Source organism: Scyliorhinus torazame, chromosome 20 (genome assembly GCF_047496885.1).
Source record: "Scyliorhinus torazame isolate Kashiwa2021f chromosome 20, sScyTor2.1, whole genome shotgun sequence".
Lineage (NCBI taxonomy): Eukaryota > Metazoa > Chordata > Chondrichthyes > Carcharhiniformes > Scyliorhinidae > Scyliorhinus > Scyliorhinus torazame.
Genome location: NC_092726.1, coordinates 17,518,734 through 17,545,490, shown reverse-complemented (window position 1 = coordinate 17,545,490; position 26,757 = coordinate 17,518,734). Strand labels below are relative to the sequence as shown.

General features: G+C 44.3%; 1 protein-coding gene across 3 annotated transcripts in view; it reads right to left on the bottom strand.

Annotated features, from left to right (window-relative positions):
• The window catches only part of LOC140396921 (disintegrin and metalloproteinase domain-containing protein 9-like), a 166,284-nt gene that overhangs the window by 25,943 nt on the left and 113,584 nt on the right, over nucleotides 1-26,757 (bottom strand). For 2 of the 3 annotated variants that reach the window (XM_072485851.1, XM_072485852.1), the window contains exons 16-20: nucleotides 23,489-23,672; nucleotides 19,629-19,709; nucleotides 14,363-14,468; nucleotides 3,509-3,650; nucleotides 514-568 (exon numbers count right to left, since the gene is read on the bottom strand). In XM_072485851.1, the coding sequence (XP_072341952.1) occupies nucleotides 514-568; nucleotides 3,509-3,650; nucleotides 14,363-14,468; nucleotides 19,629-19,709; nucleotides 23,489-23,672 (568 nt within the window). Of the gene's footprint in view, nucleotides 1-513; nucleotides 569-3,508; nucleotides 3,651-14,362; nucleotides 14,469-17,938; nucleotides 18,711-19,628; nucleotides 19,710-23,488; nucleotides 23,673-26,757 lie in introns of those variants that run through there. The other variant, XM_072485853.1, reaches the window with a different exon arrangement.

Below are 26,757 nucleotides of genomic sequence, written 5' to 3'. Positions count from 1 at the left end.
GACTTTCTCGGGGAAAATGAAAATGTCAGCAGATGTCGAATTCCAAGGCGGGGTGGGGGGGGAGGCATGGGGAGGAGGGCCGGATTGTTGTTTTATGGTTGGGGTGTGAGAAGACTGGGATGGGGGGGGGAGAAATGTTTATTATACCATGTTTCTGTCATTGTGAATGTTATTTTTATAAAATTTTCAAATACCTTAATAATTTTTACAAAAAAATAAGGGACAGAGTAAACTATAATTGTGACAGGGGGGGGTGGATTCGTGGTTAAAACCTAAACATGAAATGGGGGATCTTTTCTGTAGTTTGGAGTAGGGGTTGCTCACTGATCGTCTTCAGGCTGGAAATCTTGTCATGTGATTCTTCCAGTCAATCACCATAATTTTGCATATTTTTCAAAAGTTATAGGTCTCCATGGAGATTTTGATTCTATTTAACAGCCAGACTAAGATTTACAACAACATCCGAACCAGGTTGTCGCTCAAACACAGTGAAGTTCAGGAACAACTACTTACCCCTTCCTTAGCTGCGTTATTTGAGGCACTTCTTGGTTGAGCTCTATTTTCAGACCTAATTTAAACAGAATAAGTGTGGCAGAATAACCCAAAAAAATATTCTCGATAATCCCTGCAACCACATTTTTTAAAATAGTTATCTTCGTCCGGTTTCTTTTCGAACATCAATGTAAGATTACAAATTTATGTTGAATCCTGATCCACAATGTCCATAGAAAAGAATGCAAATATATTACATAGGAGAAGTGAATTAACATTTCTGTCGCAAATTATATCCTTCAGACACCTCAAAGTACTTCACAATAATTAATTACTTTAAAAATGCAGTAGCTGTTGTTTGGTGCATGATCACAGAATTGTACTGCAAGGTCCTACAAACAGTAAATGAGATGCAATTGCCAGTTAATTTGTCTTTTATTGGGAGTGTTGTTTGATGGAGGAATATTGACTGGAATACTGAGAGATCCTTCTTTTCTTTCAATGGTTCCATGGGAACAGTCCATGCTTTCATATGAAAGATGGCATCACTGACAGTTCCTTAGTAATCTTTGAGCATCGGCCCCCGTTGTGAATTGTGAATTGCAAACTGGCTGCAATGCTTGCCTACATAAAACAAGAGGGTTATCAAGATCCAGTGAAAAATCCCAACTGTCCAGGGGCCCACTCAAATAAATGTAATTCAGGTGAGCTCAAGTCAATCCGTGTCTCTGGAAGCTTCAGAGCATTGATTCAGAGATTGTGGGTTCAAGTCCCACTCCTTGGCATGAGAACATAATCCAGTGATAATTCGGCGCAATACTGAAGAACGGCTGCATGCCGAATATGTTTTTAAAATTCATTTATGGGATGTGCGCGTCCCTTGTTGCTCTTCAGGAGCTGGTGGTGAGATGCCTTCTTGAACTGTCATTTTTTGTGATTAGACATGAAACCAAGATCCTTTCTGCTCTCTCACGTGGAGCTGTGAGATCTCATGGAGCAAACTGAAGAAGAGCAACGGAGTTCTCCCAGTGGCCTGGCCAATATTTATGCCTCAACCATTAGCTTTTTAAAAATCTGTCATTACCACATTGTCATTATGGGATCTTGTGCACAAATTGGCTGCTCGTTCCTTCATTACAACAGTTACTATGTTTCAAAAAATACCTCATTGGCTGTGAAGCACTTTGGGGGTGCCCTACGGTCATGAAAGACTATAGGAAAATCTTCCAAAAACTAAGAAAAATACCCATTTTGTACTGCAAGTGAAAACTTAAAACATTTATAAATAGCTATGTTATATCACTTTTTAAAAATTGTACAGGTCCAAACATAGTTGGATTAGATTATGCTTGAGCTATGATGAATTCAACCGTACATTTCAACTACATTATGGCAGTCACCCATGGCACAGCATAAAGCATAAAGATCAAGGTGACGAGAGATTAACAGTTGGCTGGGAGCCACGTTACAAAAAAGTTTCAGGACACCTCAAAGCATGAGATGCAAGGTGTAGCTATTTGCTCAAACCATCTGAACTGCGAGATTATATTGCAACCTGTAACTCATTTGAGAACTCCTTCCCTAACAGCACTGTGGGTGTACCTGCACCACAGGGACTGCAGCGGTTCAAGAAGGCGGCTCAAGGGCAAATAGGGATGGGCAATAAACGCTGGCCTAGCCAGCAAAAACCAAATCCCTTAAATTAATTTTTTTTCAATCTCAACTTCTACAGCGGTCGATTTACATCTGTAAAGACTGCTCTTGGTGTCAAAAGATAGTAGTCATACTGCCATGAATCTGCCTAGCAACACAGTAAACAAATTTAACAAAACTTCATAGTATAATAGAATCCCTAGTGCAGAAGGAGGCCATTCGGCCCAGTGGGTCTGCACCGACCCTCAAAAAAACAATACCTGGGGTCAGACCCCCACCCTATCCCTGTAACTCAGTCACCCCACTTAGCCTTTTGGACACCATGGGGCAATTTAGCATAGCCAATCAACCTAATCCGCACATCTTTGGACTGTGGGAGGAAACCGGTGCACCCGGAGTAAATCCATGTCGACACAGGAAGAAAGTGCAGACTCCGCACAGTCACCCAATGCTGGAATTGAACCCGGGTCCCTGGCGCCATGAGGCAGCAGTGCGCACCATTGAGCTACTGTGCTGCCCATAATAGGATGCAAGATGTCCAGCAACAGGTAGAAATCTGCCTAGAGACTGCCTAAAGTAGACAGTATTCAAAAGGCACCAATGATCTGCCTCTCTCCCCAGTAATGAGATTAGGAGGAAGAAAAACCAGTTTCCAGCCTGAGCATCAGACATATTGGAAGGAATTAGGGGTGGCACAGTGGTTAGTACTGCTGCCTCACGGCATTGAGGACCCGGGTTCAATCCTGGCATTGGGTCACTGTCTGTGTGGAATTTGCATATTCTCCCAGTGTCTGCGTGGATCTCACCCACACAACCCAAAGATGTGCAGGGTAGGTGGATTGGCCATGCTAAATTGCCCCTTAATTGGAAAAATACATTTTTAAAATATTGGAAGGAATTACAAGCTGATAAACAATCTGGTTGGCCACATTATGAAAGCATCTTTCTGTGACCATCAAGTCCGGACGTGGGGGTTGAACTTGGAGCTTCTGGCCCAGAGGTAGGGACACAACCATTGTGCCATGAGATCTCTTGTAATGACCATTAAATAAGCATATTACCCTACTCTTTACTATGATTCAAGGCCTTTTTCCGAAACACTTAATATATCAAGAAGGGACAAGGAAAGTAAGACATGTCAGTTATGAGTATTTCAATTCAGAAACATACTGTTCCAAGTAAAAATAATTTGCCGAAAGCCTTCAAGCATCACAAATCTTCCCTGCCCGATAATCTTTTTCATTGGATACTGACAAAACTGTTGTGCTCTCCCAACACTTTCATGCTGAATTTCAAATCACCAACATTGTCTTTTCTAAAAAATACCGACATGCATTGACATTGAAAAGAATAAAATTGTTACTTCTGTATTTGTGAACTTCGCTTCCGGCAGAATCTTCGCACTAGTTCATTTCTTCTCACAAACCCGTATGCAGCCACAAGAAGCAGAGGTGCCACGACAAGGAAAAACACCAGCAGACCATCCCGAAGTGTTGTATTTTTATCTGGAAGAAAAAAGATACTTATTTTATCAGAAATCATAGAACCATAGAATTTACAGTGCAGAAGGAGGCCATTCGACTCATCGAGTCTGCATGGAAAGAGCACCCCACTCAAGCCCACACCTCCACCCTATCCCTGTAACCCAGTAACCCCAGCTAACAGCTTTGGCACTACAGGCAATTTAGTATGGCCAATCCACCTAACCTGCACATCTTTGGATTGTGGGAGGAAACCGGAGCACCTGGAGGAAACCCATGCAGACACAAGGAGAACATGCAGACTCCGCACAGACAGTGACCCAGGCCAAGAATCAAACCTGGGACTCTGGAGCTGTGAAGCAACAGTGCTACCCACTGTGCTACCGTGCCGCCCTGTAAGCAATACTGTGATTGCAGAGTTGCGCTGGCAGAAGCATAGACGTTGAAAACGAAAAATGTTATAAGCAACAGAGGAACAGTTTACAATCTGTCGTCATCATATTATACACTTGGGCAAGTAAGATCTACATCTAACTAACAGACATCTTGCGGATGCATGGATTTCCTATTAAGGCAGTGCTTTTCTGTCAACGTTCAACTTGCAAAATAGGGAAGTAGTGCCAAGATTGAAGACAATGCGTTGGCCATATCTGTTCGAAATATACAATTCCGTTGTTTCTATGTTTTAACCATTTGAGTCTCCAAACATCAGCAAAAGAATGCTTTTGAAATGAAAAGTGTTTATTTCGAACCATGTGGTAATTTGAATTATTGGCATTGCTAGAATTGCATTATTTAATTCAAACCTATTAAAACCATGGAATTACAGAAAAAGATACTTATTTCTGACTGGTAGATATTTGTCCTTGATTTACATTAAATAATATAGACCTGGTTGTGCAGGGCACAATTTCAGATTTTGAAGATGATGCAAAACTTGGAAGTATTGTGAACTGTGAGGAGGATAGTGATAGACTTCAAGAATCTGGTGGTCATATTCTGGTCATATGGCTGGTGGTCAGACATGTGGCAGATTAAATTTAATGTTCACAAGTGTGAAGTGATACATTTTGATCAGAGGGGGAGAGGTGACATAAAATAAAAGGTAAAAATTAAAGGAGATGCAGGAACAGAGGGACCTGAGTGTACATGTGCATAAATCATTGAAGGTGGGAGGTCAGGTTGAGGAAGCAGTTAATAAATTGTACTGAATCCTGGGTTTTATAAATACGGGCACAGAATACAAAAGCAAATAAGTTAGAAACCTTCATAAAACACCGGATCAGTCTCAACAGGAAGGATGTGGAGGTTTTAGAAAGGGTGCAGAAAAGATTTACAAGTAGGTTCCAAGAATCAGAGACTTTAGGTATTATGGATACATTAGCAAAGCTGGAGCTGTTCTCCTTGGAGGAGAGAAGGTTGAGGGAAGATTTGTGAGACATGTTCAAAATCATGAGGGATCTGCAGAGCGTAAAAGGGGAGATGGTGTTCTGCAAAACATCAAGAACACTCAAGTTCCCAAAAGGACCAGAGAAATAATTTCCTTGTGTAATAATTGTTTGCTTTATGGTGGAGACAGATTCTGTTATGGTTTTCAAAAGGGAACTGGATAATTATCTGAAGAGAAGTAATTTTACTGGACTACAGGTAAAAGGTTGAAGAGTAAAAATAGCTGATTTCTGTTGCAGAGAACTGACACAAAGACAATGTGCTGAATGGCCCACGTCTGTGCTGGAACCATTCTATGATTCTAGTAGAGATACATGTGTTGATAAACAGAAGAGACAGAAGGAAGCTGAAGGTCACACTGATAGTGTGATCAAGAAAGTGGAAGGAGACATGTGTGGAACGGAAACAGAGGAGGTGGGCCAAATGGCCTGTTTCTGTGCTGTAAATTCCATCTAAAGCTGGTCGCAGGGAAAAGAAACAATATTGGTGCAAATTTGCACTCGCATTCGCCACAAGCACAAATAACAACATGGGCACAAAATATTGAGCAGGGCGGCCGGTCAGCCATTTAAAAATATATATTTATTCAGGTTTTCATATTTTATTGCAAACTTTACAAGGTCAGACACGTATTTACAGTAAATTGTCGTTCAGGCAGTAATTTGCCAGCAGTCTTTTGCAGTTATCTTCCCTTCTGCCTGCCCCAGGTGCATTCGTTCCCCCTCCTCCAATGGACACAGCTCCACCCTTACTCCCAAAACCCTAGACATGGCCTCAAAGAAGGACGTCCAGTACCCGAAAGTCTGTGGTAAGACCAGAACATGTGGGTGTGATTGGCAGGGCCTCCCTGACACTGTTCATATTTGTCCTCCACTTTCGGGAAGAATCTGCTCATTTGTGTTCTGGTTAGGTGTGCCCTATGCACCACCCTTAGGTTTTGTAACCTGAGAAGGCTCCAAAGTCCTTCAGAAGTTTAATCATTTTTCCATGATGGCTGGTGGGTTGGAGATGTAGAGGAGCAGGTCATCTGCATAGAGTAAGACTCTTTGCTCTCTATCTCCCCTTTGGATATATTTCCACCCCATCGCCACTCTTGAGGACAATCGCCAGTGGCTCGATTGCCAGGGCAAACAGAAGCTGGGACAGTCGGCACGGTAGCACAGTGGTTAGCACTGTGCTTCACAGCAAAGGTCCTGGTGAAGGTAGCTGGGGAGATGCGTGCCAGAGGATGTTGTGGAAGATCAGACGGGCTTTCTCAAGGGCAGGCAGCTAACAGTGAACATCTGGCACCTGCTGAACGTAATCATGATCCCATTCATCAGAGAACACCATGGGCGAAATTCTCCCCCAACGGCGGGATGTCCGCCGACTGGCGCCAAAGACGGCGCCAATCAGACGGGCATCGCGCCGGCCCAAAGGTGCGGAATGCTCCGCATCTTTGGCGGCCTAGCCCCAACATTGAGGGGCTAGGCCGACGCTGGAGGGATTTCCGCCCCGCCAGCTGGCGGAAATGGCGTTTGTTGCCCCGCCAGCTGGCACGGAAATGCGGCGCATGCGCGGGAGCGTCAGCGGCCGCTGACAGTTTCCCGACACATGCGCGGGAGCGTCAGCGGCCGCTGTCAGTTTTCCGCGCATGCGCAGTGGGAAGAGTCTCTTCCGCCTCCGCCATGGTGGAGGCCGTAGCGGAGGCGGAAGGGAAAGAGTGCCCCCACGGCACAGGCCCGCCCACGGAGCGGTGGGTCCCGATCGCGGGCCAGGCCACCGTGGGGGCACCCCCCGGGGTCAGATCGCCCCGCGCACCCCCCCAGGACCCCGGAGCCCGCCCACGCCGCCTGGTCCCGCCAGTAAATACCAGGTTTGATTTACGTCGGTGGGACAGGCAATTTCTGGGCGGGACTTCGGCCCATCCGGGCCGGAGAATCCAGCGGGGGGTCCCGCCAACCGGCGCGGCCCGATTCCCGCCCCCGCCCAATCTCCGGTACCGGAGACTTCGGCGGGGGCGGGATTCACGGCGTCCAACGGCCATTCTCCGTCCCGGCGGGGGGTGGGAGAATGACGCCCCAGAAGTGACCATCTCCCTGGATGCAGAAAAGGCCTTCAATGGAGGAACCTCATCGAAGTGCTCCAGGGTCTCAGGTTTGATTCCCACTTGGGTCGCTGTCTGTGTGAAGTCTGCACGTTCTCCCAGTGTCTGGCACGCATCTCCCCAGCTACCTTCACCAGGACCTCTGCGCCAGTGTTAAGGAGTGAGATGGATCTGTATGATCCACACTCCGTTGGGTCTTTGTCATTTTTAGGGGTCAGCGATATGGAGGCCTTAGCCAGCATTGGTGGCAGGCTCCCCTTTGTTTTTTTTTTAAAACTGGTTTTATTGACGATTTTTCATATTGTCCAAAAAAAAGGCAAGCATGACCACACATCGAGTAAAAGAAGATGAAAAACAGAAATATACACACATCAGTCGCCTTTCATTATTTACATCAGTTTCTTTTGTTATTTACCATGGCTACGGCTTCTTGTTTTACTTTCCTCGGTAGACGTTCATTTCTAGCTGGATCCCCTGCCTCCCTATTCCCCTTCTGGTCTTCTGGCACACCCTCTTCCCGCATCAGTTTCTATGTCCTGTTTGATTGGCGTGACGCCATCTATAATGTCATTTTCTGTGCATGGTTGGGCCCATTGCGTATTTATTCCTCCCTTCCTCTCCTCCTCCACCCCTCCCTTCATCTGGCTAATTGGTTGTTGGCTACAAACCGGTCTTGGAGCAACTGGGCGAATGGCTTCCATGCTTTGTGACAATTTTCTCCATCTGGAGAAATTCTGACAGGTCGGCCAACCAGTCTGCAACTTTGGGTGGTGCTGCTGATCGCCAGCTGAGCAGGATCCTCTGGCAGGTGATTAGGGAGGCAAAGACAAGGGTGTCAGTCCTCCTCCCATGAAGAGATCTGGCTGTTCTTAGACCCTGGAGACTACCACTCTCGGGCACAACTCCACCCTCATCCCCAGCACTTTGGAATTGCTTCAAAGAAGGCTGTCCAAAACCTGACAAGTCTGGGGCAAGACCAGAACATGTGGGCGTGGTTGGCCGGGTTTCCTTGGCTCCATTTGCACTGATCCTCCACCTTTGGGAAGAAACTGCTCATTCAGATTCTGGTTCAGCGTGCTCTGTGTACCCCTTGCAGCTCCATTAGGCTTAGCCTTGCGCATGTGGAGCTGGAGTTGACCCTGTGCAGTGCTTCGCTCCAGAGACCCCACCCTACTTCAAACCCGAGATCTTCCTCCCACCTTTCCCTTGTATTGTCCACTGGTTCGATTGACCCGGGTTCGATTCCCGGCTTGGGTCACTGTCTGTGCGGAGTCTGAACATTCTCCCAGTGTATGTGTGGGTTTCCTCCCACAAGTCCCGAAAGTCATGATTGTTAGGTGAATTGGACATTCTGCATACCAGAACAGGCACAGGAATGTGGCAACTAGGGCTTTTTCACAGTAACTTCATTGCAGTGTTAATGTAAGCTTACTTGTGTGTCATGTGAGAGTCCCTTTAAGAAAAGTGTGTTTCGTCAAATGGCTGCAGTGATGTCATTGTGTGGGTGGAGCTGAGCTCTGGCTCAACTTTTGTTGAGAGCTGGCAGCTCAGTCTGTTTTTAGATTTGTTTTCAGAGTTGGAGAGCTGCATTCACAGCAAGAAGATAGTATGATCTCTGCAATCTAAAGAATGTCTCCAAATCACTTGATGATTTCAAAGTAATACCTGTTTCTGTCGAGAATTTAAACCTGCTGTCTTTATTTAAAGAGGGGTTAACTTATGGCTGTTTGGGAAGTTATTAAGGGTTATCTTTGGAGTACTGTATCTTTTGGGGGTAGTCAGGGTTGGTAGTTGATAAACTGTTTACTGTGTGTTTATAAAATGTTCACTGGATTCACAGAATAAACATTGTTTTTGTTTAAAAATACTTTTCGTTCTCTGTTGCATCACACTTGTAAAGTGGGCCCTTGTGCTCCCCATAACCAAAATCTATTTAGAGTTGTGGGTCATGCGAACTCCATGATATACTTTGGGGTTCTCTAAACCCTGGCCCATAATAAATTAGGGGCTTGTGGGATAAAAGTCTATCTTTCATGATTGGGTTGGCTTAGTGAACTTATAGACAGTGAGGGGTGAGCATATTTGTGTTTGCTTTTTAGGTGTGGTATACCAGTTTAAGTAGGGAGTGTGTTGTGGACAATGGCTCTTTCAGAGGCTCAGACGTTTTTTGGGGTGGAGAAGGTCACACGCAGTACCTTACGAACAGAGACTAAAAAAAGGCTTTTAGATTTGGCAAAAACATTGCAGTAAGCGTTACCTGACAGCACACAAAAAGAAGAGGTACTTACAGCGGTAGCTGAGCATTTAAAATTGCCTAAGATACAGTCTGACTTATTAGAAATGGCAAAAATTCAGTGACAGATTAAACAACTGGAACATGAAAAAGAATTAAAGCAGCTTGAATACAAAATGAGGGAAAAGAAAGTATAGCCCTTGCAGAACAACAAGAAAAAGAGAGAGAGGAAAGGGAAAAGAGAGAGAGGAAAAAGAAAAAGAGAGAGTTTGAACTTCAGAAAATTACCATGAAACATGACAGTCAGTTAAAATTGGCGAAGGTAAAGGGAAATGTATAGTTTGAGGATAGTGATAAGGGTAAAGAGAAAGAGCATCATAGTCGAAGGGTTGGTGGGGATCTATTTAAATATGTCCAAGCATTGCCAAGGTTTGATGAGAAGGATGTAGATGCCTTTTTCATTTCATTTGAGAAGGTGGCTAAACAAATGAAATGGCCACAGGACATGTGGGTATTACTGATTCAAACAAAGCTGGTAGGTAGGGCTAGTGAAGTGTTTGCATCGCTATCAGAGGAGGTATATGGGACGTAAGAGGAGGTGAAAAAATCCATCGTAGGTGCATATGGACTAGTGTCTGAAGCCTACAGACAAAGGTTTAGAAATTTAAGGATAGAACCTGGTCAAACATACATGGTGTTTGAAAGGATCAAACAGAGTAATTTTGATAGGTGGATAAGGGCTTTGAAAATAGACCAAACCTATGAAGCTCTCAGAGAAATTATACTTTTGGAAGAGTTTAAAATTTCAATTCCTGATGTAGTGAGAACTCATGTGGAAGAGCAGAGGGTTAAAACTGTGCGGTTAGCAGCAGAATGGCAGATGATTATGAATTAGTTCATAAATCAAAGCTTGGTTTACGACATCAGTTTCAGCCTGTGAGGGATAGAAACTGGGGAAAAGAGAAATACTCAAGTGGTAAAAGGTAAAGGTGATCTGATGGGAGATAATAAGAAACGTGTACCTCAGATTAAAAAAGAAATCCAGGAGGGTGGAAGAGAAATGAAAAGTTTCAAATGTTTTCACTGTAATAAACTAGGCCATGTAAAGTCACAGTGTTGGTGGTTGAAGAAAAGCACTGGGAAGGCTGATGTGATAGAACAGGATAAGACAGTAGGGTTTGTTAAAGTGGTAAAGGAAAGCCCAAGTGAAGCGAAGGAGGTGCAAAAGATTGTACAACCTGATCAAGAGGTGATTGACAAGAAGGTGCCAGATCTCTTTAAAGAATTTACTTGTGTGGGTAAAGTTTACTCATGTGTACCAGGAGGAGCAGGTAAAGAAGTCACAATTTTAAGAGATACGGGAGCTAGTCAATCTTTTATGGTAAGAGATGAGGAGTTATGTAGTTTGGGAGGAATATTGCCAGAAAAGGTGGTAATATGTGGAATTCAGGGTGAGAAGAGTAGTGTTCCATAAAAAAGGTAAGGTTGGAAAGTCCAGTGAAGAGTGGTGAAGTGGTAGTAGGAGTAATAGAAAAACTATCTTGTCCAGGAATACAGTTTATCTTGGGTAATGATATAGCTGGATCGCAAGTGGGAGTGATGCCTACTGTGGTTGATAAGCCAGTGGAAAAATCAGACAACTGAAGTGTTGAAGGACGAATATCCTGGGATTTTTCCAGATTGTGTCGTTACAAGGTCGCAAAGTCACAGGTTAAGACAAGAGGAGAAATCAGAGTGAAGATAAAGTTGAAGTGCAATTATCAGAAACGATTTTTGATCAGATGGTTGGAAAAGAACAGGTGGAGGATGAGCAGATATTTTTAGTTCAGGAAAATTGGCGGAAAGATACAACAGAAAGATACAGAAATAAAACGGTTGTATAAGAAAGCATATACAGAAGAGGAATCGGAGTGTATACCAGGATGTTATTACTGTAAAAATGATGTCTTTACATATGCAGGCAGATGAAAAGTGGGCAGAAGTTCATCAAATGGTATTGCCAGTAGGGTATAAAGGTACTGTTTATTGTTGCTGCCTTCCCAGCCCTTACCTGCGCACGATTTTGTCCACGTCGGCTGGTGCATTTCACTGGAAGGTTACCCAGATCTTGGCCGGGTGCAGAATCCAAAATCACACCTTGTTTTTGTATAGGGCCACCTTGGCTGCGTTGAATTCAGCCCGGCACTTGGCCAGGTCTTCCCAATGTCTTGGTTGTAGCCACCCGAGTTGGCCACTTCCCGACTTAAAATGGAGAACCGCAAAGGCTGAAGGGAAATTCAGCCAACACAGGCAAAGACTAGCAAATACAGAAATCATGTATATTGCAAACTGCAAAACAACCAGACAGCACCGAAACCAGCAGCCATCTGCACAGTAATGCAGCAGCCATCTACATAGTAATGTGCGATTCCCAGGCACAATGGCAACAGTTAAGGTGAATAAAGCCAAGCCAGACCCCTCGGCGCCAGCAGGAGCCAAGACAAAGGAAGGCCACCGAACATTTAGGGACCGCCTAGCGATCAGAGAATCGCTCCAACATTGGAGAAATCGATCCAAGTGATCGGAACACAGTCCAATCACTTGGAACCAGGTACGGGGACCGCCCCTAAGGGCGGGAAGCCCCTGGGGACTATAAAGTAAAGCCCCCAAGTTCAAATTGTCCTTCTTTGGCAGGGTCACTCAGCAACTTGAATCAACCCACGAGAGTGACCTGTCTTGTTGCCGCCAAGCAAGTAAGTCTCAAGTCAACGCTTGCTATGAGATAGGCGCTCCTAGCTACCAGTCCATACCAGCTTTTGAATCCTGCAGACTCAGGACCTGAACGAAAGGCCATTTGTTCCCCTGATCTGGTGGGCCAGTCCGAAGCTAAGTATAGGCCTTTTAGTGATAGGAATAGTCTAGAAAGTAGAGTTTATGCATGAGTAGTGATTTACTGTGTATAATACATGTGTTTTGATTTGAATTTTACTAATTGGTGTGTTGAGTTATTGATCATTACTTGAACTTAAACCTCGTGGCGGTATCATAAAGATACCTGGCGACTCTAGAGCAAAGGTTATAGAAACAGAGCAAATTACGATTTAAGAGCCAACCAAAAGTTAGCAACATGGTACACACGGATTGAGTGTCCCTCCCACTTACAGGAGTGTGTGTGCCTTGCTCAACGAGAATCTTCTCCCTATCCAGTGCAGTTTTGTGATAGCCTGTGGCTGCTCTCCTGTTTTGGGCTTTGGCCGTAGTTACCTGTGGGCTCTGTCTATCTCTGGGATTCTGGGGAGGCTCTTCCCACACTGAACAGCTTATCCAGCCTCTGGGCTACATACTCAGTGGGTTTCTTGCCCTCGATACCCTATGGTAGGCCCATAATGCGGAGGTTTTGGTGGTGCGATGGGTTCTCCTGATCCTTGACGTTCCCTTTATGCGTTCCCAAGGTCACCACTAACCTTGCCGTCTCGGTTTCCAATGAGGCGATCCGGTCGCTCTGGACAGTCGCAGCCTTATCTAGCTCTTCGATCATTGTGTCCTGTGCCTCCAGCCGTTGTACCATCTTTTCCAGCGCCACTTGAAGTGGGCCAGGGCGTCCATTGCCATCATCTCCAATTTTAGGAGCAATCCACTGGCTTATTGGCAGGTAGTCCAGTGTGTGTCTCGGCGAACCGGCCTGTTTGCTGTGACCGACTGTCTCACTCCACATGTTCGTCGTCGTCTCGTTCTTCCTTTCCAGACTCTAGCTGATCCTGCCGTCTCTTCGGCTCTTAGAATTAATTGTGGGCGTGTATTGGTAGCTGTGGTGATTTTGGAGGTGGTTTGCCGGTTTAGTGGCCTATTTCTGGGCTATCGTGCCAAATTTCCAGGAAGATAGCCACCTTTCCTGTGTCCAATCAGCACATCCCAGTCTCGTCTGGCCTCGATGTGACTTCAGGCCCATAGCAATGCCCTTGAAATGGTCGAGCAAGCCACTCAGTCTATCAAACAGCTACAAAGCATTCCCTCGCAGTAACAGGTAGCTCCTGAAATGCATTCCCTTTCCACTTCCTGGCTCTTGTCCGGCCAACCGGTTTGACCTCAGCACCAGGCTCCAGAGCTGGCTGAAATTGTGCAGTTCTGGCGGCAGTTGCCAGAGGCTAGCCCCCAGCTCCAGATAATTGACCAGCAGCAGCTGGTACATGCGGGAGTCCAGGCCACCCTCCCAGATCCGCTCCTCTCCAGATCCCGTAGTACCTGCTTCTGCCACTACTCAGACAGAGCCAGCCGAACCCCCAACCACATTGCCATGATCACCACTGTCAGCGCAACGAGTAGAACACAGAACATACAGTGCAGAAGGAGGCCATTCAGCCCATCGAGTCTGCACCGACCCACTTAAGCCCTCATTTCCACCCTATCCCCATAACTCAATCATCCCATCTAATCTTTTTTGGACACTAAGGGCAATTTAGCATGGCCAATCCACCTAAACTGCACGTCTTTGGACTGTGGGAGGAAACCGGAGCACCGGGAGGAAACTCATGCAGACACGGGGAGAACGTGCAGACTCAGCACAAATGGTGACCCAGCGGGAAATCGAGCCTGGGACCCTAGTGCTGTGAAGCCACAGTGCTAGCCACTTGTTCTACTGTGCTGCCCCCCAATAATGGAGCAGCAGCAGATGGCCAATCAGCAAAGGAGAATTTATCATGCATCTGTGCTCAGGTGGTGGTGCGGGTCTCTACGGCAGCATTACCCCATGTCTGTAAGTAATGACATAAGTTAGGGTGGGCCTCGAGGCAACGGGTCTGGCAAGTCTGAAGCTGCCTTGCTAAATTGTGACGTTGCATACCATACATTGCAGTGGTAGAGTTTAAGCTAGTGCACAAAGTGCTGATCAAGTACATCTCTCAGTAGTTTTCATATTGTTACAAACAATATCATTTTAAGCTTTGGCTCTGTGTTTCAACACAATCTGCAAACAAAACAGTTTTTGCTTACCATCGTAGGTTGGTCCACTGTCAGTGCTCCCTCCATAGCCAGTGTTTGCACAGTCAGGGGGTGCCCATCCATTGTTGCAGTGACAGTTCTTATTGCTGTTGCACACCTGAAATTCAAGATACACTTGGGTCAAATTGATTAATTCCTACACAGAAGGAATGCAAGGTTATCACAAAACAATATAGAAATTTCCCAAGGGCGGCACGTGGTGCAGTGGTTAGCACTGGGACTGCGGCGCTGAGGTCCCAGGTTTGAATCCCGGCCCTGGGTCACTGTCCGTGTGGAGTTTGCACATTCTCCCCGTGTCTGCGTGGGTTTCACCCCCATAACCCAAAGATGTGCAGGTTAGGTGGATTGGCCACTCTAAATTGTCCCTTAATTGGAAAAAAAATGATTGGGTACTCTTTAAAAAAAAAATGTTTTAAGAAAAAAAAGAAAAATTTGCCAAAACAAATTTACTTTACATTACGCAAGGAAAATATATTATTCTGTCAAGAGCCCATCCAGAAGTCTGCAAATTGGTGTTAATCCTCGTGCTTTATGCTACTTTAGCGTCCAGTAGCTGATGTTAGATTAGCTGTTTCAGACTGCTGTTACTCCAGTAAATTAATGAAACAAATTTATCATCACTCTATTTTAGCAAACCATGGAAACATGTATTTTCTATCCCTCCATTACCTTTCCACTACCTTTCGCAAGGAAAACAAAGCACATTTGTCAAGTATGCCAAACTTTAGTCAATTATGTGTGAAGAGCTCGCTGTTAATTACAAATTGGATTAAAAATACACTCTTCTCACCTATACCTCTTTGTTGACATCAGAAAGGGAGCTTCAAGCTGGATTTAAACCCATCTCCTTGAAATTAAAAGGGCAGACAGGAAAATGCACCCATGTAATGCAGTGTTGGTACACATTTTCATGAGTGTGAAAGGCTAAGCCTGAAATGTAAATGCTGTTTCTCTCTCCAAAGATTCTGCCAGACCTCCTGAATATTTCCAACATTTCTATTTTTTTATTTCAGATTTAAAATATCTGAAGTACTTACTCTTTTATTAGAGGTCTGTTTCTGTGCATTTGTTCCATATAATTTTACCAAAGTGGTGAAAACCATAACTTCATAATAATTTAAACCACTTCTAATGATTAGAATCGTAGAATCATAGAATTTACAGTGCAGGGGGCCAATCGGCCCATGAGTCTGCACCGGCCTTTGGAAAGAGCATCCTACTTAAGCCCATGCCTCCATCCTATCTCCATAACCCAGCAACTCCACCTCACCTTTTGGACACTAAGGGAAAATTTAACATGGCCAATCCACCCAACCTGCACATCCTTGGACTGTGGGAAGAAACCAGGTCACCGGGCGGAAACCCATGCAGTCACGGGGAAAATGTGCAAACTCCACATGGTCACCAGAGGCTGGAATTGAACCCGGATCCCTGGAGCTGTGATGCAGCAGTGCCACCATGCTGCCCAACATTAAGCAATCTCCATTAAACATCATTAAGCAATCTCTAAATTATAAATTAATCTTGTAGTAACTCATCTACAACTGCACGGTGAACGGTGTACGTTAAATTTGCTATCTTTGCAAAACTTTTGTTTCCATTTCCTTCACATAGATTTAATTTTGTCCTTGAATACCATATGAATAGCCTCCTTCTGAACTGTATGTTCTATGTCTATGTCTAAATGGAAAATAGTAATTGATTTAAAACAGAGGCAAAGGCAACAGTGCCTCAGAAGAGTTCAAGCGGTCTGAACATTGCTTGTCCAAAATACAGATTTTGGTTCAGCATTGAGTCAAATGTTCGTTCTAGACAAAGGAACACCATAAATATAAATTTACAAACGGTAAATACTGGCAAGTTTCAGCAAACCTGGCAGGATCTCTGGACAGAAGAAACAGTTAACTAAGTCAATAATCTTTTGTCAGATCTACAAAAAGTTAGAGATATTACAGGCTTTAAGTAAGTACAGCGGCAGGGGGAAGAACAAATGGGAAAATCTATGATAGGATGGAAGAGAAGACAGATTAAATGACAAAATGGATGATTTGTGCAAGGTCAAAGGAAATGGCAGACAAAATAAAGAAACAAAATGTCGAGGAGGTGTAAATGTGACAACAGAAAAACAAAAGCAAAATACTATGGATAGTGGAAATCTGATCTAAAACTATAAAATGTTGGAAATACTCAACAGATTAGACAGCATCCTTTGAGAGAACAGAGTTAACATTTCAGGTTCACATCACCTATTCATCAGAAATGGAAAATGGAATAATTACCCAAAATGTTGTCCAAAAACAAAAGAAAACATTTAAAAAGAGAGCGTGCTTATGATCTAAAACTGTTGAACTCGAGTGTTGAGTTTGGAAGGGTGCAAAGTGCCGAATCAAAAGATAAAGTACTCTTCCTTAAGTTTATGTTGGGGAGGTAGTGGCATAGTGGTATTGTCACCAGAAATTAAACTCAATTAAATATCTGAAATTAAAAGTCTAATGTGACCATGAAATCATTGTCGATTGCCGTAAAAACATATCTGTTTCACGAATGTCCTTTCGGGGAAAAAAAATCTGCCATCCTATCTGGTCTGGCCTACATGTGACACCAGAACCACAGCAATGTGGTTGAAGCTTAAATGCCCTCTGAAATGGCCTAGTAAACCACTTAGTTGTATTCAACTACTACAAAAACACAAAATAAAATGGACAGACCACCTGGCATTGAGCCAGGCACCGGAAACGACAACGGCCCTGCAAAGTCATCCTTACTAACATTTGGGGGTTGTGCCAAAGTTGGGAGAGCTGTCTCATGGGTGACTCAAGAAACAGCCCGATATAGTCATACTCACAGAAATTATACCTTGCAGACAATGTCCCAGATACCACTGTCACCATTCCTGGGTGTGTCCTGTCTCACCGGCAAGACAGACCCAGTAGAGGCAGCACAGTAGTATATCGTCGGGAGGCAATTGTCCTCAACATTGACTCTGGACCCCATGAAGTTTCATAGCTTTAGGTTACAGTAAAAGGTCTTACAACACCAGGTTAAAGTCCAACAGGTTTGTTTGGAATCACTAGCTATTGGAGCGCAGCTCCTTCCTCAGATGAGTGGTGGGTTCTACAAACACATATATAGACAAAGTCAATGATGCAAGATAATACTTTGAATGCGAGTCTTTGCAGGTAATTAAGTCCTTACAGGTCTAGATGGTGCGACTGGACAGAGGGATAATCACAAGTTAAAGTGGTGTGAATTGTCCCAAGCCAGAACAGTTGGTAGGATTTCGCAAGTCCAGGCCAGATGGTGGGGGGATGAATGTAATGTGACATGAATCCACGGTCCCGGTTGAGGCCGTACTCGTGCATGCGGAACTTGGCCATCAGGTTCTGCTCACTGATTCTGCGTTGTCGCCCGTCCTAAAGGCCACCTTGGAGAACGCTTACCCGAAGACAAGAGTCTGAATGCCCTTGAGTGCTGAAGTGTTCCCCGACTGGAAGGGAACATTCCTGCCTGGTGATTGTCGCGGGATGTCTGTTCATAAACAATCACCAGGCAGGAATGTTCCCTTCCAGCCTGGGAACACTTCAGCAGTCCAGGGCATTCAGCCTCTGATCTTCAGCCTTCAGGATGCGTGACGATGCAGTGTAGCCTGAGGAACTGCAGGAGTTCCTCAGGGTAGTGTCCTTGGCCGAACCATCTTTAGCTGCTTCATCAATGACCTCCCTTCCACCATAAGGTCAGAAGTGGGGTTGTTCATAGATGATTGCACAATGTTCAGCGCCATTTGCGGCTCCTCAGAGAATGAAGCAGTCCATGTCCAAATGCAATAAGAGCTGGACAATATCAAGGATTGAGTTGACAAGTGGCAAATTACATTTGTCCCACACAGGTGCCAAGCAATGACGATCTCCTACAAGAGAGGATCTAACCATCGCCCCGTGGCATTCAATGGCATCACCATTGCTGAATCCCCCATAATCAACATCCTGGGAGTTACCATTGATCAGGAACTGAACTGGGCTAGCCATATTAATACTGTCGCTACCAGAGCAGATCAAAGGCTAAGAGTCCTACAGCGAGTAACTCATGCCCTGAACCCTCCAAAGCCTGTCAACCATCTTCAAGGCACAAGTCAGAGTGTAATAGAATACTCTCCACTTATCTGGGTGAATGCAGCTCCACAACATGCAAGAAGCTGGACAACATCCATAGCATAGTGGTTAGCACAGTTTCTTCACAGCTCCAGGGTCCCAGGTTCGATTCTCGGCTTGGGTCACTGTTTATGTGGAGTCTGTACTTTCTTCCAGTGTCTGCATGGGTTTCCTCCGGGTGCTCTGGCTTCCTACCACAGTCCAAAGATGTGCAGGTTAGGTGGATTGGATAGGCTAAATTGTCCTTCGTGTCCAAAAAGGTTAGGTGGGGTTGTGTGTATAGGATGGAGGTGTGGGCTTAGTTAGGGTGCTCTTTCCAAGGGCCAGTGCAGACTTGATGGGCCGAATGGCCTCCTTCTGCACTGTACATTCTATGATCTATAACAAAGCAGCCAGCTTGATTGCTACCCCTTCCACAAACATTCATTCCCTCCACCACCAATGCACAGTGTCAACAGTGTATACCATCTACAGGATGCACTGCAGGAACTCACCGAGACAGCACTTTCCAAACCCACGACCACCACCATCTAGAAGGGCAAGAGTAGCACATACCTGGGAACCCTACCATCTGGATATTCCCCTCCAAGTCACTCACCACCTTTACTTGGAAATATATATTGCTGTTCCTTCACTGCCACTGGGTCAAACTCTTGGAACTTCCTCCCTAAAAGCACTGTGAGTGTACCAACACCACAGTGACTGCAGCGATTCAAGGAGGCAACTCACACTACCTCCTGAAGGGCAATTAGGATTGGGCAATGAATGCTGGCCTAATCAGCGACACCCACATCCCATAAATTAATTTTTAAAAAGCTTCATTGGAACAATGTAGGAGGCTGTGAGCAGAGTGGTAGTGAGGTGGCGAATTAAAAATTCTAAGTGACTGGAAGCACAGAGTTATCCTTGTGGACTGAATAGGGTTGTTCTACATTGTGTTGTCTCGTCACTGTAGGAGGAAACTGTATCAGTAGTCAATACAGCGAATTACTTTTGCCAAGTACAGTGATTTACTTGTATCTTCGATTCAGAGTTCAGAAAAGAACAAAAAATATAAAATATAAAATCTTTAATTGCAATTGATACTTTACAGACGAGCTCTTACTTACACCATTGCCATTGCATTTCATTTGCACATCACAATCGTATTTTAGAATAGAGGCATCCACGCATTTGAAATCCATGCAGATCTAAAACATATCAAAATAATGGTTAAATAGCTGAAAATGCAACCAATTCTGGTTTTTACTATTATTGGATTTATACATAATATTTGTTCTGAAAAAGTTGAATTACTACAATTTTATGTATTGAAGGATGTGGGAATTACAGTAAAATCTTTATTATTTGACATGCAGAGGTAAAGGATCGTGCCAGGTGACCAAAAATGTGGCACCGCAATATTTGGTGCATGAACTGACATGTACAGTCGTCTTACACTTAGAATTTTCAGAAGTACATTAAAACATAAAGTTTAACATATTACAGCATACAAAGGGCAGTACAGTGGCACGAACCGCTGCCTCACTGTACAAGGGACCCGGGTTTGATTCCGACCTGGGTGACTGTGTGGGTTTGCACATTCTTCCTGTATCTGTGTGGGTTTCCTCCGGGTGGTTCTGTTTCCTCCCATAGTCCCAAGAAGTGCACGTTAGATGGATTGGCCATGCTAAGTTGCCCTTAGTGTCTAAAAAGGTTAGGTGGGGTTACTGGGTACGGGGATAGGGTGGGGCATAGGCCTAGGTAGGGTGCTCTTTCGGATGGTCAGTGCAAACTCTGCACTGATTATATGATTCGATGTACGTGTTCCAGATAATTTCATAATTGCTTCCGTTTGATAAAGTGATGATTCATATTCGAGGAACAGCAGCAGTTGAGTGACACAGTCAACATTGACTGCTTTAGTGTTCAACGATGCCAGCCAATTATCAGAAATTAATATGTTGAATTCTGCTTGATAGAGTGCTGTACAACAGAAAGTTTACTGTACTGTCATTTTCTGGCATATTATCCTCCCTGGTAAAACTCGAGTATTTCCTTCAGTTTAACAGTTAGTTAGACCTACATTCACGTTCTCTACGCTAATGATTTGCAACACGGTGAGTATAGAAGAACCCTTTGTTAATATTGAGATGCCCTGGGAGACTTGCTGACCCTTCTTCCAAAAGATAAGCTAGCCAAAAGTAAACACTTCTATTATTGTAAAAAAAATCATGTTTGACTATTGTGTCGAAACTGAAATTATTTGAAATTATAAAGACACACAAAAATTAAAAAACCTTAAGATGCACAGAAATTTCAGATTTGGGAAGCCCTGGATATCTTTGTAAGTATCCAGATTTCTGGAAATACTAACTTCAGAATGCATGCTCTTGGGAATGTTTTCCTAAATCCAAGTTCTGCAGAGTCCAAGTGTCCTTTATGTACTTGCTGGATTTCATAATTCCAATCCTGCAGATACAGAGGTCATCTCTTCTATCTCATGAGTGTTTTCCAGGGCATGGGGTTCAACATATTAAATTCTGATAATTGGCTGGCATCTTTGAACGCTAAAGCAGTCAATGTTGACTGTTATCAAGTCAGTATTACTGGAATTCTCCTATCAGGCTTCACCTTATGGTGCTTCTGTTGTACAACGTAAAAATAAACAGAAGTTTAATACAAGATCATCATGATTGATTTGAGACACAGAGTTAACTCATGGTGTGCAAGAAGTTCAAGTGCTGGTATTGAACTCTTGACAATATTGTGCACTGCTGACAAAATTAAAAGACCAATGCATTCATGTCAGTACCACCAAACCTGCTCGCAACCCAACTTTAAATGGGTTCATGAAAACAGAGGTTGGAAGCATGGAAAATAATTGCCTCCTTTTTTTGTCCCGCCCTTCCCCTCCTCAATCCCCCTCTCTTTCCCCCCCCCTCGACCCCATAACCTCCCTCTGTCATGTGAGAGTACCTTTAAGAAATGGATGCTTTTATAGAATAACTGTAGTGGGTGTACCTTTAAGAAATGGATGTTTATGACTGCAGTGATGTCAGAGTGTGGGTGGAGCTGGGCTGTCTGTCAGCTTTTAGTTTCACTTTGAGAAAAGCTTGGGTGTGTCTGTGTTTTTGGGGTTTTGTTTCAGTGTTGGAGCTGCAGTCAGCCACAGAAGGTGTAATGTTCTCTCTGCCATGTAAAGACTATCTCTTGATCATTTGGTGAATTCAGAGTGATAACTATTCTCAGTCGTGAACTTAAACCTGATGTGCTTCTGTTAAAAGTTTTTAAAAATGTCTTATGAATGTTAAAAAGGAAAGTTTAAGGATTACGTAGTGTTGTATTCTTTGGAGGTTGTATTTGAATTGATGATTGTTCAGATGTTCACTGTATGTTTTTAAAAACATTAACTGGAGTTCATAGAATAAACATTGTTTTGCTTTCAAAAATACTGTTTAGATATCTGTTTAAAAAAATACTGTTTGATGTCTGCTGCACCACACCTGTAGAGTGGGCCATGTCCTCCTCATACCACAATCTAGTAAAAGTTGTGGGTCAGGTGAACTCCATGATACACTTTGGGGTTCTCTAAGCCCTGGCCCATAACATATCCCCCCATGACCCCCCCCCCCCCACTGACTCCCTTCCCCCTTGACTGCACTTCCCCCGAGAACTCCCCAAGACCCCCCTCCCCTGGACTACCTCCTTCCCACTTGGCTCCTTCCCCCGACCCTGTCTCCACTTTCCCCTCAAACCCAGCCTCGACTCTCCCACCCCCCCTCAAACCCAGTCTCGGCTCTTCCCCCCCCCAAACCGAGTCTCGACTCTCTCCCCCCCCCCTCAAACCCAGTCTCGACTCTCCCCCCCCAACCCAGTCTCGACTCTCTCCCCCCTCAAACGCAGTCTCGACTCTCTCCCCCCTCAAACGCAGTCTCGACTCTCTCCCCCCTCAAAACCAGTCTCGACTCTCCCCTCATACCCCGTCTCGACTCCCCCCCTCAAACGCCATCTCAGCTCTACCCCCCTCAAACCCTGTCTTGACTCCCCCTCAAACCCCGTCTCGACTCCCCCTCAAACCCCATCTTGACTCCCCCTCTCATACTCAGTCTTGACTCCCCCCTCCTCAAACACCGTCTCGACTCCACCCTCCTCAAACCCCATCTTGACTACCCCCAAACCTCATCTCGACTCCCCCTCAAACCTCGTCTGAACTCCCCCAAATCCCTTGACCTCCCTTTCCCCCCTTCTCCCCGCTCCCCTCGACTTCCCTCTCCCTCGACCCTCAACTTCCCCCCCCCCCCTCTTGCTGCTCCCCCTTTCAGTAAATTTAGGTGAAGTGAATTGAATTGCCTCCTTCTGCCATTCTGATACAGCTGAGGAACAGTGAGTGTTCACGAGCAGTTGATTGCTCACTCCAAGATCACACAGATTTTCATTCACCACATAAAAGAGAGGCAAGTGCATTCCAATCATTGAAGCATGTGGTTTCACTGCACTTACCTCTCTTTGATGCGGTCAATGTTAACAATCATTGGGGTTTCACCACTTAGATGAGAAACACATCAGCCATGATTGAATGGCGGAGCAGACCCGATAGGCCAAATGCCTAATTCTGCTCCTATGTCTTATGGTCTCAGGCCACTGAAGCATGAAGGGATATGAATGGCTCATACATGCAGATGGTTCACAGACCACTACTTGAAAGTTATAAATGACTTGCATCTGATGGATCTGTGGAACCATACACAGGAACAGCTGCTCTCCTTCAAGGAATGGACAGGTGGAGCTGCAAGATAAGTATTTCAGCTATAATGCTTCCCACTGCCCCTGTCTGGACTGCTCTCTAGCTTCCAGTGGTCGGGGAGAGGGGGTCCCTGTGGAGGGTCCCTTGTTTCATAAGACATGGATTACAGAGAAAAAGCCAAACAATATCAAGCACCCTATAATACCAAAACTACTTCTCGCAGTCGGTGAACATTTATTATACCTTGCCAGCCTCACATTGGGTTCCTGAGTTTACCATGCCAGGATCTGGGACATCTGATCCCAATCTGAAGTCAACCCCCCAACATATAGTCCCACCAATCGGTGTCTGGATGATGGAAGGTTGGATTCCAAATACAGGTGCAGAGTTAACATTCTCACATTGCAGCTTCCCACACATGGAATTTCTAGATAAATAAAAATATAACAAATCAGCGACATTACAGCATGTGAGATTACATATTGTGTAAATTATGGCAGAAAAAGAAAAATAGTAAATGTGTGACAATAATGTTCATGAAGTAATTTACTCTGGGTTTTTTTCTTGCAAGTAACACTCTCACCGCCTAGTTAGAAGATTGTGGGTTAAAGTCCCATTCCACAGTGCTGAGTACAAGCATCAAGGCTGACACCAGTGTAGTATTGAGGCAGCGCTTTCATGTTGCAGATGCTGTCTCAGGTGACACATTAAATCGAGGCCCCTTCTGTCCTCTCGTGCATATAAAACACCCCATAGTATGATTATGAAGAGCAGAGGAGTTATCCCCAGATTCCTGGCCAATATTTATCCCACAGTTAATATTATGAAAACAGATTAACTGGTCTATTTCCATTGTTGTTTGTGGAACTTACGGTGTGCAAATTGCTAGCTGTGCGTCCAAAATTAAAGCAGTGACTATACATCAAAGTACTTCATGGGATATGCTGAGGTTGTAAAAGGCACTAAATTGGTGTAATATTTTCAAAACAGTGAGAAGCAGAGTATGTTACAGAACAGGCTTTCAGCTCACCAAGTCTGTACTAATATTTTACTCAATGAGTTATCTTGTCTGTACACACATTCACTCACTTGTTCTCCTTATTCTTTGCCTCAATAACGGGTTGAAATTTGACAAGAGAAGGAATGTAAAACAAGCAGAAATTATTTTATTGTTGTTATGCCTGATGCCCGATGTTGAAGTCAGTGGAGCTGAATGTTGGGAGGGATTGGACGAACAATGTTATAACGTTGGTGTTGTGTCCCCATTCATGTCCAATTTCACTATCACTAAGTTCTCGCAGAATGTAGTTCATGTATCAGCATTTTCAATTGGAAAGTCTGAGTCATATTCACTGATCCTTCACTCTTGCATGACCCATGACTCTTGGCCTCAACTGTGACATGTTTGTGCACTATTATCGAACAGTTGTAGCACAGGAGGCGATTCAGCCCTTGGTGTCAATGCCACCTCTCTGCAAAAGTAAGTCACCTAATCCACTGCAATACTTTTCCCTTCCAATTTCCTTTTGAAAGCCATGACTGAATTTGCCTCCACCACATTCTCAGGCATTGCATTCCAGATCCTAGCCACGCACTCTTGTTGTCTTTGGTTCTTTTCCCTTCATCTTAAGTCAGTGATCACTACAACAGTCACTGAAAGTTGCACCACTGGTTAGCAAGACCACACAAAAAACAAAAAAAGTATTTGGCTTTGCTTCTGGAGGGATGTTATGCTGAACCTATATTGAACTTTAGTAAAAGCATACTTCAGAGTACTGTGATGTTCTGGTGACACATAATAAAAAAGGACATAGAAACACCGGAGAGGGTGCAGAGAAGATTCACAAAGATGTGTGGTATAGATATCAGGAAGTGATTGACAGCTTTGTCTCTTTTCCCTTGATAAAGACGGACGGTGATCGAATAGAGGTCTTTAAAATTATGAAAACATTTGATAGAGTGGCTAAAGGGAGAATGTTTACTGTTTGAGGAAGAGTGTAATAGAGACCACCAATATAAGACAGTAACCATGAAATCCAAAAGGAATTCACAAGAAACCTCTTTACCCGAAGAGTGGTAAGAACACAAATTTTTCTAATCCAGGGAATGGTTGAAGCGAATAATATAGATGAATTTAAGGAAAAATTAGGCAAGCAGTTGAGGGAGAAAGGGGTGATAGTTTAGATGAGGAAAGTGGGAGGAAGCTTGAGAGGAACTTTAAGACTGACATAGACTTCTACCAAATGGCCTGTTTCTGTGCCATATAGCCTGTGTAACCCTGAGAAAGATAAGACATCTGATTCTCGACCCTTCTGCCAAGGGGAACATTTTATCCTTGCCCACTCTGTCCAACTCCTCATGATTTTTAACATTTCCATCAAATCTCTTGTTACTACCATCCTAGATCAGGCCCCAACAGTGGCAAGGGTACTGGACCGAACCCCCAATATTTTAGTTTATTTGCAAGACTGTGTGGAAAGAATGATTCCCTCCAGGAGTGATTGCATGAAGAAATAGGACTGGATATTTTTAAAACAAACTTTATTCCTAATATAATATGATAGTCTTTAACTTCACACCTGAAACTAACAGCTTACAATTACCCCTTAAACACTACTACTCAATGTCTTATTGAACAACAAGAAAAGAAACATACAGCTCTCAATATGTCTCACTGTGGGAGAATTGTGGACTCAGCATTAGATAGATCAGAATTCAGCCATTCTCTCCAAAGCTTTCTCCAAAAACTGCCTCTCTAAAGCTTTTCTAAAATGTCTCTCTGCATTCCTTGGCTCCACCTAGCAATGACCTCATCTCCCCAAGCCAAAAAACAATTTATATCTGCAGGCTGCAAAGGACATTAACTCCCCAGGAACTTTCCCAATTAAATCATAGTCTATTAGTCCAGACTGAAAAACACATTCCTTTGTCAATTTCACCTTCTGGCTGCTCAAAGTACCAGGCCCTGCAAAATAGAATTTTAAAAAAACAGGACCATTGCAGTTAAACACACACTAACACCAGATTTTTAAACTTCAAACTGTCCAATACTTAGAATATTAGCAACTTATTCAACCATTTGGCCAACTCATGCAGAACTAGTTATAGGTAATATAGGGTGCAATGGATTTCCGGTTGCAGCTATGCGGAGCTAAGTCGCACATTCGGCGGCTCCCGCAAAAATGGACTTTTGTGCTCTTTTCAGGGACCCCAACGGAACTTTTGCGACGTTTCCCGGTGTGGGAAGGAGATTACAACAATTCCCCGATAGTATATGGCTTTTACCAGGAGCGGGGCGACTAAAACGGTGGTGGTGGACCCGAAGAAGGTGCGAGGGAAGAAGAACAAAATGGTGGTGGGCGGAGACCAGGCAGCATGGATGCAGTGGGCGCAGGAGCAACAGGAGGGTATCCAGCGCTGCTTCAGAGAGATTAAAGCGGACGTGCTTGAGCCGATGAAGGCTTCTATTGATAAGCTGCTGAAGACACAGACGGCCCAGGGGGTGGCGATCC